The 12,117-nt window shown below is 48.1% G+C and overlaps 1 protein-coding gene across 1 annotated transcript; it reads right to left on the reverse strand.

Moving 5' to 3' along the window:
* Positions 1-739: 739 nt before the first annotated feature.
* Positions 740-10,105, reverse strand: LOC144094457 (uncharacterized). Its single transcript, XM_077628388.1, has 5 exons — positions 9,756-10,105; positions 8,273-8,383; positions 4,956-5,138; positions 1,857-1,943; positions 740-889 (listed from the first exon to the last, which is right to left on the reverse strand). The coding sequence occupies exons 1-5, from the start codon at positions 9,855-9,857 to the stop codon at positions 740-742; spliced, it is 633 nt and encodes a 210-aa protein (XP_077484514.1). The 5' UTR covers positions 9,858-10,105.
* Positions 10,106-12,117: the final 2,012 nt, after the last annotated feature.

Raw genomic sequence — 12,117 nt, forward strand, 5'->3', positions numbered from 1 at the left:
ATTTGAGAGCTACGGTGATGCTCTCTAACTTGTTATTTTTGACTCAGGTAATTTAGGTTTTTCGTAATCTGGTTATGTGTCTTTTTATTCTGATTGGTATGTATCGTACTGTTTAACCATGCGCAAACTTTGTGCATAGCTACAATGTCGCTTACTGTTGTTTGCATTTTTTACATATAAAATCGCAACTCTAGTCTTGGCATTCACTGACAGTATGAATAAAGGAAAAAAAATGACGGTTGATTTGCGTGCTGGGGCCAAATGAGAACTAGGTGCGCTAACACTTCGGTTCCGGTGTTCGTATTCATTGTTCATGGATGGAATTCGTTCGGATAGCGGTAATGGGCTAACGCTCATATATGCGGAATTAGTAATTCTCTCGCGGGAAAAAAAGTTAAGAAAATACGCAGCCGTTCTTTCACCCTGAACCCCGCCGCGGTGGCTCAGTGGTTACGGCGCTCGGCTACTGATCCCGAGTTCCCGCGTTCGAATCCGACCGCGGAGGCTGCGTTTTTATGGAGGAAAAGTGCTAAGGCCCCCATGTGCTGTGCGATGTCAGTGCACGTTAAAGATCCCCAGGTGGTCGAAATTATTCCGGAGCCCTCCACTACGGCACCTCTTTCTTCCTTTCTTCTTTTACTCCCTCCTTTATCCCTTCCCTTACGCATACTTTAGGGCTAACAATGGCAGTGACCAGCTGGCCACGTCGGCTTTCAGCACTAATTAATATTATTGACTCTTACATCTGATGAGCGACGTTGCCTGCCCAGAATGCGCCCACCGCAACGCTTAGAGTAGCGATCGACCAGACAATGATGATGCCTTTGTCGAACTCGCGTTCCTTTGCGAATAGTTGGCTCAGTGGCGGTTCCTTTGGCGTCAGTAGCTTCTGGAGGTATAGAAAGAAGGAAACGTAATAAAAGTTATCCTGCTGTGAATTTTAGCACAGCGCGTTGGGTCGAAACAGTTTTCATGCCAGTGTACTGCACGCGCCGTGTGCCTGTAAAGCTGGCAGTTCGTACAAAATAGAAAACCTCAAAAGTTCCAGCGTTGAGAATATGAGGAAATCTCAACCCTACTGAGAGCTGACACTAAACGCTCTTGATTCATTACGGTGAATTCCTCACAAAACACGTAGTTATCAATACAAGAGAGAGAAGCCCACGCTAAAAAGTATGACGCGATAGCGTTAATATGGGTCCCTGAATGAAAGCAGTGCAGTTAATTAAAGTGTCAAGAATACTAAATTTAAACTTCACACAGCACAGCGCTATTAGGCCGCACAAGTGAAAGTTTTAAATTGTTAATCTATTGAGCACAGCTCCCGAAATAATAGATTTTCGCTTTCCGCAGAAAAGCTACAACTGCATGAAATAGGAAAAAATGCACACCCTCATAGTCGAGGCTCCAAATATTTTTTTACCCTCAACTGGGGTTGCCTAACGTAAATTGAAACCAGTACACAGCAGTTGTCGTATTTAGCCTCCAGCGCAAGGCCGCCACTTTCGGGAATTATAAGCGCTCGCATGGTGGGCAGCAGCACAGCGACGGGTAACGAAGCTCTCCAGAAAAAATAGAAGGCCGCGCTTGTCCCAAAGGCGCCGACTTTTCCGCTCTTTTCTGTAGATTATCGTTCAGTGCTTCGCCGATCGCTGCGCTTACCTGGCATGCACAATCACACGAGTAATAGCTAACCAGAGAAAGCTGCTGCACACATTACAACGAGGAAATGCGCCGACTGTACGCCACTGCTACTTAGCGCAGTTTCTGACGGGAGAAGAAATCCTTGGTTCAGATTAAATTAAGCGTCTGAATAACATTAATATCAGGTGCCTAGCAATTACTTGAAAACTTACCATCAACTTCCCTATACTCCTTCTGTTCACGAACCCCATGACTATGTCTAACGGCTGTGTTGTCTGCCTTTCATAAACAATGTCATCCTGAAAAAAAAATACAGTAGACATTAAAAAAAAACTAGGTAACACGAAGACAGGGTGGAGATTGTTAGTTACACCGAACTATACAGAAACTACCTGCACCAGTCACTGAGTCAATGAATAAGCATTGCTTCAATGGCTCATCAGCTACCAGGTTCACGCATAAACATTGCCTGCACAACGCCACAGTAAGATAGAGAACAGATTGAGCAATACTTCGAACTCGAGCTCCTGATCACACGGATTGCGAAATTCCCCACAGAGCCCATGTTCATAAATCCAGCACACTGACTGCTCCAAAGCTCGAGGGTGAGCAGACTGCCCCGCCGTTTGCGACAGCCATATGATTTGTTCGATGCTGCTCAGGACGTGAATATAGGAATGGAAGAGGGAGAGAGAGAGAGAGAGAGAGAGAGAGAGAGAGAGAGAGAGAGAGAGAGAGAGAGAGAGCAAACCTTTATTAAGCAAATAGAGAGGATGAGCCGGCGCAGATGGTGAATACCGGTATCTACTTGGTCCGCGTTCCTAATCCGAGATGCCGCAAGTTCCCACGGCATCCCAGATCTCGCGGCATGGCAGAAAAAAATGGCTGTGGTTTAGCTCTGGTGAAAGCTGGAGTGACGCGAGAGCTACATCTGGCCGAGTAGAACTCGCTCAGTCGAATTGCAAAGTCAGTCTCCCGCCGCTCCGTTTCTTCTTCTTCTTCTTCTCCTCAAGTAATATGGCACATACCCACGTGGGGGGGATTGGCCAAGGTATAGGGTAGAATGCCAATGAAGCATTTGCGCGGGGAAGGAAACGTCAGAAGACTGAATCAAGATAAAAAAAAATTGGGACAAATAAAATGAATTCAAGAGGTATGAGTCATCCGGAATAGAATCAATCTAGCCTTTTTTGGACATGCGAAAGAATTTTGTGTATAGCTAACAAGATAATCGATTAGTTGCACTTATGTAATCGTGAAGGTAGCCGCATACACTGCTTAACGGGAATCCCTTGGCACTCGCACCGAACGATAGAAGAACTGTAAGAGACAGAGGCAGTCCTAGTCTCGAAAGAGGAACCTCCAGATATTGCTTTCTCTGAACCGCGAACCGCCGGCAAGAGAGGAGAAAATGATCGATTGATTCAACTTGCCCACATGATACACAAAGGTTTGTCGCAGCGAACCCGCACCTGCATAAGTACAAGTTTAAGTGAGGTATTCTACATCGCAGGAGCGTCATGGACACTTCACAAAGCCTTGACTTACACCACCGGATATTCCATGGGTACTTTAGGTGTTGAAAGTCCACGGTATTCAGCAACGGATCACTCAAAGTGGCTGAAATATGTTGAAACCGCTGGAAACGTGAAGCTGCTAACAGAATGAGGTGAGGGACGGGATATATTACAGGTGCGCTGAGAGCTGACCTTGCCAATAAATCAGCCACCTCGTTAAAATAGACGCCTGAATGCCCAGGTACCCAGACCAAACGGATCTCGCGCACTGTGCTCGGAACAAAAAACCTAAGTGAACGAGTCAAGAAAGATTTTTCCGAATTTTGGAGAGAGACAATAACTGAAAGGCAGTCTGTGAGAATAAGAACCCGTGCGACATGTCTGGGAATTTTGAGAAGAGCCAAACCAATGGCCAAAAACTCTGCGAAGAATATAGGAGTATAATCAGGGATACGAACGGAGTAGCTCCAATCTAGATCCTGCGAATATATGCCAATCGCCGCCTTCTCACAGCTGCCGGAGGCATCAGTGGAGAGAACAGTATGATGTGGAAAATTCTGTAGGTGTTCAGAAAGAAGACCATTTAGGGTATGTGCGGGCATATGCTTCGCATGGGACGGGAAAATAAAGTCGTAATAGAAGACGGGATCAGCCTGCGTGTCAGCAACTCGTTGCAAGGAGATCAGATCAACCTGAAGCGGAGCTAACAGATTCTGCGTGAACCTAACTTGCGGAAGCTGATAACGTGGCCAGTGATTAGTCAAAAAAAGGTGTGGTTGGGATACAAAAATTGGAATACTAACGCCTGGGGCCGGGTCAAAAGACTTGAGGAAAGTACGCACTGTTAGAAGTTGGAAGCGGGAATAGAGGTTGGGGATACGCGCTTCCAGATAAAGGACAGCGTTGGAAGCTGATTTTGGGAGCCCGAGGCATAGCCGTAGGGCACGTCTTTCCAGTAAGGCTAATGGCTGCAGCTTGTAGTTCGCGCTACCAGAGAACAAGGGGCAACCAAATTCCAGAATCGGTCTCATATAAGCCTTATAGAGCAACAGTAGCGTGTCACGACGCATGCCAAACTTTTTATTGCCAACTCGGGTCAAACAGCCCAGTGCACGTTCCCTTTAATAACATTATTCTTAATATGGTGTCGCCAGTCCAAATTTTGGTCATAAGTAACACCTAGGTATTTAACCGACTCCACCTGCGGAATTGGAGTGGAGCGGTAGGCTAGCGAGATGTACATAGGAGCGTCGGGTGGAAATACCAGCACGCCGCATTTGCTGACATTAAGTGATAAGCTCCGTTTCGCTGGGCGTTCCTTCTTCGTCTTCGTCCCTGGACGTAGATTCACTCTACCCCCCCCCCCCCCCCCCACCCACTTGGTTTCGCCGGCGCGCCGCGCCGCCGGCAGCAACAGCTGCTCTGCACCACCTGGCCAATCACGTGACCAGCAACGGCGCCACCACGGAGCTCAAGGGCGGCCACGCAGATCGAGGGCTGCCACGCTGAAGGCTCGAAGTGCTAGCGTAGTGTAGCTCTCGCTACAAAAGTAATGTTTCGGGACACCACTAGCTCACTGCCTGGCTTATAGGTGGTCTCTCCGTAAGCTGGACTCTTCGAACTGTTCGGAAGCTGTGCCGGTTTCGAATCCAAATTTCTCAACTTGAATAAGTTCTAAATAGTTGACCTTTCTATGCTACAGAAGCAACGCCCGCTACTACTGTCCAGGTGCGAAACACGAGGCCACCTTTTCTCCTCAGCCAAAAAGTATACGGAGGCTCGCACACCACTTACGAGCCTGTTCGCGGAGAGGCCTACGATTACAGCGTAGGCGTTAACGTCGCGGAAGTTCTTGGCCACGGTCTCCAATGGACAGTGGCCCACGTCACGAATGAGGGCCACCTTGTCGGTCAAGTTGATCCGGCGCAGAGGCAGGCAGGCGTCCTGCGCTGCCATGTTCACCACTTGTCGAGAGTCCTGCGAAGCAAACCCAAGAGAGCGGGGGTATCAGAAGCGCGTTGTAGCTCGACCCAGATTTGTGACGTAAGCGCAAATACCGAGTGCCCAAACATACTCTAATGCAATATGATTCGACAACAGTGCTGCATTTCTCGAAAATTTCCTATTTTTTCCTGCCATGTATAATCTCTGCATTTCACTCGTGATTATTTAATCGTAGGCGACTCGACTACGCTCAGTGTCTACTCGCTTCGGCTGTTGTCTCCTTGGCTCTCGTGATTAGCGTGCTAGCCACTTATTATATAGAATGTTAGTTTCGGCTTGTGTTCAGCGGATTGTCTTTAGGCTTCGTTTAAGTTTGTGTACTTGTATATTGTCTATTTTGTGTCTGTCTCCTAAATAAGTGTCTCCGTCGCCTAGTTTATAAATTGCAGAACTTCGTCCAACAAATTATTTCTTTTTCGTGACCTTCAGCCACTGAGTCTCGGCTGATTTCCCTCTGCCCACCTCGGGATCACACCACTCCACTTTGTGCTGCTTAGTTATTTCACTGTGCCAGCTGTATGAGAGATGGTGGGTCGGTTTCACGACATCCCGTGCTTAATTTTCACCGGATCATGGCGAGCGTGGCGCGTGGATCGCGAGCGTGCTCTCACTCAGTCACTCGCTGCCATGGCAAAAGGGGGGTCACCCGAAGCAGTGCCCGGAAGAACTTCGCTAACACACTGCAACGAGCGCCATAGCGGCGACCAAGTGAACATCGGAAGTTGCACGCCCGTGAACCGGAACGAGTGTCAACGGCGAGAGGATCCTGACGTGAGGACTCGCGATGCCGAAATCCTCAGGCAACGCTGCCAGACGGCAAAATGAACATCCGCGAAGACACCTGACGCAAGAGGCAGGGGACCCAAGATGGGGTCACTCGGGCATAGGAGCGTCAACTCAAAGCGAATCATTTCCCCTTTGACAGTTCGGTCTAGAGCAGTCTAGTCAAAGACGTTGCGAATTTGAATGCCAGCTGTACGCTTAGTCGCCCCAATGAGATTGCAGTTCACAGTCGCCTATTCGTTTGTTGCTTGTATTTATTCGTCTATGGTCACGTTGAATTGGATAAAATTTGTGTAATGTGAAATCTGAAGTGAAAAGTACTACTGTACATTTATTTGGAGCTCGATGAAGACCACACAATCCGGCCTTGCATATTCCCGCTTATGAGCGCAGCCAACCCTTTCTCATACTTGGTGCGCTAGGGCAGTCATGTCATCGTGCGATAATTTATATTTTTCTACCTTGCGTAATACTGTGGAAGCGCTATTGATGTATTGTCCTCAGAAAGGCTAGCTGGTGGGAGAAGTTTTGTCCTAATGAGGCCTTCAATTGAACAGCTTACATTTTAACGACACAACATGGACCTTACTTTAGACCAATTTTATTCGCATTTGATTCTTTAGCTGCTCTGCCCTTTGCAGAATCCGCCTACGGTGTCCAGGCCGGCAGCAATCAGGCAACAGGAATGTCGTGATTTTGGTATCAAACTGCAGGCTAGCCAACGCCAAAGAGACAAAGGAATGAAACGAAACGAAAAAATAATCGTTATCACCAGAACACATCTTCGCCACATATTTTATCAATATGACGTTGGTTGCGTGTGCATCTCTTTGGATTTACGGGTCTTTAGAGGACTCAGCAGCGAGAAAGTACCGCCTAAGATTAGAGGCCTCCACGCAAGAAAGTCCCTCATACCAAGTACAACCAATTGCTGGGCTAGTTGGTGCATATTGAATAAAGAAAGAATTCCACATCGCTAAAAAAGATGAACACAGAAACGGTGCTTTTAAATTTCTGCCTTCTTGCACCCGTTGGAGTTGAGTGCCCGTCCTGTCCGTGTTTTCTGGGTGCTCGTCTTTTTTTAGCGCTGTGGAACTCTTACTTTTGAAGGGAAAAGCTTCACTACGCTAGGTAAAGCAGTCGTCACGTAGGAAAGAGAATGGCCTTGAACGACCTTCAGTTCAACCACGTTCTTCGTGTATGACCATATGTGGTACAGTAATGGTGTCGAACCCTTGACCCCTGACTCTGGCCCTTGTCTTCAGTTGATCTTTGACCTCCGACCTTTGACCTTTGACATTGGGTGACCTTTGGGTTGCCTGTGACCTTAAGAACATTCGACGGGGTGATGTGAAGCCATGTGATGACATCCGATGGGGGTTTCGTAAGACCATGTGATACCACGTCATAGCCATGTGGTCGTGTGGGTATATATAGAACGGCTGTCTCGAGCGTGTAGCGGAGCTGCCATGGACGAGCCTCAGACGCTTAAGCAAGCGCCCTTGCCTTTCGCTGAATTCCAGGGTTAGCCAAGCCACTGCTAATTTTATTCTCTTTACCAGCGCTCTGATGATTCTCCAGCGGCCTAGTCATCGCCCTGTTGAAAACAAACTAGACGGGTCACCCTGAACAATTATGTTTACCGACTACACCGATCGACGGCGTATCAAAACTCAACTTATGTAGTACAAAGTCCCTCAGGATGCACATGGTCTATGAGGGACGCCGCAGTGGGGGTCTCCGGATTCTTTTCCACCACCCAGATTTTGTAGCGTGCTTTAAAATCGCACAGTGTACTACTGCCGCAGTGGTGCAGTGAATTGACTCTCGGCTGCTGAGCCCAAGGCCGCTCGACCCAATCACGGCCGTGACGGCAGCATTTTCATAGAGGCGAAATGCAAAAAAAAAGGAAAAATTACTGCGCTTACGCTATGTTGCGTATATGTTGCGCTATGTTGCTTACGCTATGTTGCGTACTTGTGGTCGGCGTCGGAAGCTGTGCCTAAGACTGCTCGCGCTGTAACACGCTTCTTTGCTGCGCGATGTCAGCGCACGTTAAAAAACTCCAGGCGGTCGAAATGAATCCTGAGACCTCCACTATGGCGTCACTAATTGCCCACGTGCATATTTGGGAGGTGATTTGCCCGCATAAACTCCATCGCAGTAAACGGCCGTATCTGCACTTCACCGCCATCGAAATGCGGCCGCAGCAGCCTGCTCTCGAACCCGCGACTTGGCGCTCAGCGGCCGAGTGCCAAATCCACTGAGCCGATGTGAAAGTGTTGAGAATGTGGCGCCCTAACTGAGAGCATAGAAGCGCTTACCGCTTCCCACTTTTCCGGTAGCACCTTGAACGAGGGGAAGTACTTGAGGCAGAATGAGAAATTCTCGCTGGCCGTCTCGATGCGAATGACGCCGAGCTTCGATGTGTCCCCCTTAGAAAGGACGAAACAAAGAAGAACAGCCGCGCTCTAATACTGACCTAATCAGCGCCTATAGCTTCGAAGCAGCTGACCGTAAGGCGCCCATGCTGCATCAGGAAAAAGTAAAAACACAGTCGACGTGGTTTACCACTTCGAACCAAGAGAGCCTTTTGGAAAAAAAAAATTAGTTGTTAACCTCAAGATTAAAAAAGAAAGAGAGGCGAGGGAAACAAAGGGCACCGTCGTGTGTTCTGCCCTTCCACCTTTTACACAGGCGGCAGTTGGAGACAACAGTTAAAACCACGTTTCTCGTTTCTGCGGTGCCTATGTCGGTGCCAGCGCGATACACTACGCAGTCTGGTTCAAACACAATGACGTAACGAGTGACGTCATCGCAACGCGGCACGTCGTTGGTCCAAACACAGTGACGACACGAGTGACGTTACAAATGAAAATGCGCCACATTGATTAGTCCGAACATAGTAAAATTACTATGCCTACAAATCGAGTGACTTCGCCTAGCATCCTTTCATCACTTGGAGAGCGGTTTTGTGGACTTCCATTATTACCCCTGGCCAGACAGCGTGGGCAGTGCAACCACCCAGAGCACTAGAAACAGCGTAACACAACATGATTATCACAGCAAGAAGAAGGCAATAATAATAAATAATAACATATTCACCAATACAAACAGCTGTAAGTGACCTCGCATTACACAGTAGGGAAACTCATCTGACTGTGCATGACAGCATCCCTCAGAAAGTTTCTGTATCTGCGAATTGGAAGTATTTATTCCGAGACGTTCACTTCGTGCGACAGCGGTCAACCTCTCGCTCACGTTGTAACAAAATATGGGTGTCATGCTGTGTAAACAGCTGACAGGCGGCAGCTTGTACATACACACCGAGTCGCACCTGTCTGGAGTGGTCGAGCGGCAGGTTCCACGCTCACCGAATTGAGAAATTCTACAGCGTTTACAACGCAACGCCTGACGGCGGCGATGGGTTCAAAATCAGCCAAGAGCGAAAATGTGGCATGCACGCTGAGTGATTTGCTGTTCGCCGACGGCAGCGGTGTCTGGACGCTTTCAGTTTCTGCTTGCGAACGTCGATGGCGCTGGAGCCCGGGGGAAGCAGGCTTAGTGCGCTGCATGTGTGCTATCCTCTTACGTATGCCTATACAAGCAAATCAGCCAGCTTGTCGCCTCTTGTGTACCTAGTTTGTGAAGTACAATTAATTTCATCTTTCTGATGCATGGACGGGAAGGTGGCGCAGCTATACAGCGTGCTTTAAGATGGAGACATGACTGCTAGAGCTTTGGGTAAGCGTCGCAAAGAAGACAATTTGGAGTTGCTCTAGAGCATTCCATTGTATGCACCCTTACCTGACAGACCGCAGTTAATGACGTTAGCACCAGAACCACTTTTGTTGTGAAGATGTCACAGCAGGAGCGCCTTGCGGAACAGGATGGACTCGTGGGCGGCATCCCTCACCCAAGGGTCGGACACAGACTGCGAAATGGACTGCAAATATATCGAAGATTCGTAGTGTGCACTCGTGGCAAAGATGCCCGTGCAGTCGACCTCTGACGGCTCGGGAGACGCGACGTGGGCACCAGGTGTCCTGATGTCGGCAGATCCTGGCATCGGAATCGACAGTCAGGATGCGAACTCCATGACAGTCAGACAAGTGCGCAAGTAGTTGCCTTCAGGACAGTCAAAACGAGGTACGTCACCACCGGCTCCCCTCAGTGCGGCTGTTCCCGCTAATGAAGATGGCGATGAAGCCACACCGTTTGTCGCGAGCGGGCATGTGCTACCTCATTCAGCAACGGTTTTGAAGAAAAAGAAGACGGAAACACACAAAATCAATAGCGCATAAAAAAAAGATAAACCAAAAGTTCTGCTGCTCAGCACAGTCATGAATGGGCACAGCCGCAGGCAAAGGCTCCACTAAAGGATACAATCTGTACTGATTTCGCGATAAATACAACGTTTAGCAATAGAGCTTCACACGATAGCTGCATTTACGCTCTGCTTACGTCATTGTCGGTTGGCACTGCCTCGTTTTCAGCGTGTGCAGGAAAGAAACAATTTAAATTTTATTTTTCTTTAATCAAGCACAGCGGTACTACTAGGCATCAGGTTATTTCTGCGAAAGAAATAATTTTGGAGGATAGTATTTTAGAGAATAGGAGATATAAAAAATAATGATTCCAAATAGAATCGCTAGGAGCTAGAGGCCCTATCATGAAATACGAACCGCGGTTGTTAGCTTGAGTTACGTGCGGTTGCTTGCTTCTATGAACGTAATACATATTTGTCAGTTATTGTGTACCAAGGAAAGTTCTATCCTCGAGATACATTCAACGCATGGGATTTTTCGTGGAAAAGAAAAAGGGTCCAGAAGTCATCGCACGAGCGCGCAGAAAGAGGGAAGAACGTAGAAGCTATGAACCTGCATGCGAACTTTCATACCTTTGGTGTCAAGGGAAACAACCACACAAACCAGGTTACCCGATCTGACCCCATTGGCAGACTTCAAGTCTGTATGGCGCAGTGTGTGAGCTATGCAGGTTGGCGTTGGAGCTGACACTCTCTGCGTGGAACACTGTCCAGTTTTTCGACCGTCGTCTCAGGACACTGGACCCTGGACTGCGCCTTCGTATTCCCCATAATATACCGCGTCGCAAAGCAACACCACGATGCCGCCTATGGCTCGGTGTTGCATTTACGAAGCATTAAACTTCCGGATTTGGATGGCCTTTACTAAAGCCGTCACATCTGCTGTGTGAGTACCCGGCTTTGGTGACCGAAAGACGTGCGCTGCGTTGGACCCTGGACCGCCTCGATCCTCGCCCATTAGCAGAGGATACGATCCCGGGGCCGTGGCCACAGCAATCCACTGCCCTCAAAGCCTACAAGGCATATATCTATATATATATATATATATATATATATATATATATATATATATATATATATATATATATATATATATATATATATATATATATATATATATATATATATATATATATATATATTGTAATTGGTTTTCGTGGAAACGAAATGGCGCAGTATATGTTTCATATATCGTTGGACACCTTAACCGCGCCGTAAGGGAGTGAAAGAAGAAAGGATGAAAGAGGTGCCGTAGTGGAGGGCTCCGGCATAATTTCGACCACCTGGGGATCTTTAACGTGCACTGACATCGCACAGCACACGGGCGCCTTAGCGTTTTGCCTCCATAAAAACGCAGCCGCCGCGGTCGGGTTCGAACCCGGGAATTCCGGATCAGTAGCCGAGCGCCCTAACCACTGAGCCACCGCGGCGGGTACCTACAAGACACTGTATTGCTTTCTGAGAGCGACTGGCTTGAGGGTCCAATTGTGACTGTGCCCCTTCTCTCTTTCCCTTCTCAATCCAGTCATTCCTCATCCCCGGTGCACGGTAGCCAACCGGAACACCCTTCTGACTAACATCCCTGCCTTCCCTCTTGCTCTCTCTGAGGCGAACTCGGCCTTGACATCGAGAACTGCGACGACGATGAAGAACCCAGTGGTAATGCAACGGCGCAGAAAGCTGAAAGCAAGTAATCCTCGCAGAACAAATACTTGAGTGGGTGAAAAAAAGGCAAACTGCCGCAAATGGATAAAGGAAACTACAGAGAATGTTAACTACATTCAGGTAAGTTCGAGGACACAGATTTTGCTCCATAGAAGACGACGATGAGAGGGCAGTGCC

This window comes from Amblyomma americanum, chromosome 6, assembly GCF_052857255.1.
Source record: "Amblyomma americanum isolate KBUSLIRL-KWMA chromosome 6, ASM5285725v1, whole genome shotgun sequence".
NCBI lineage: Eukaryota > Metazoa > Arthropoda > Arachnida > Ixodida > Ixodidae > Amblyomma > Amblyomma americanum.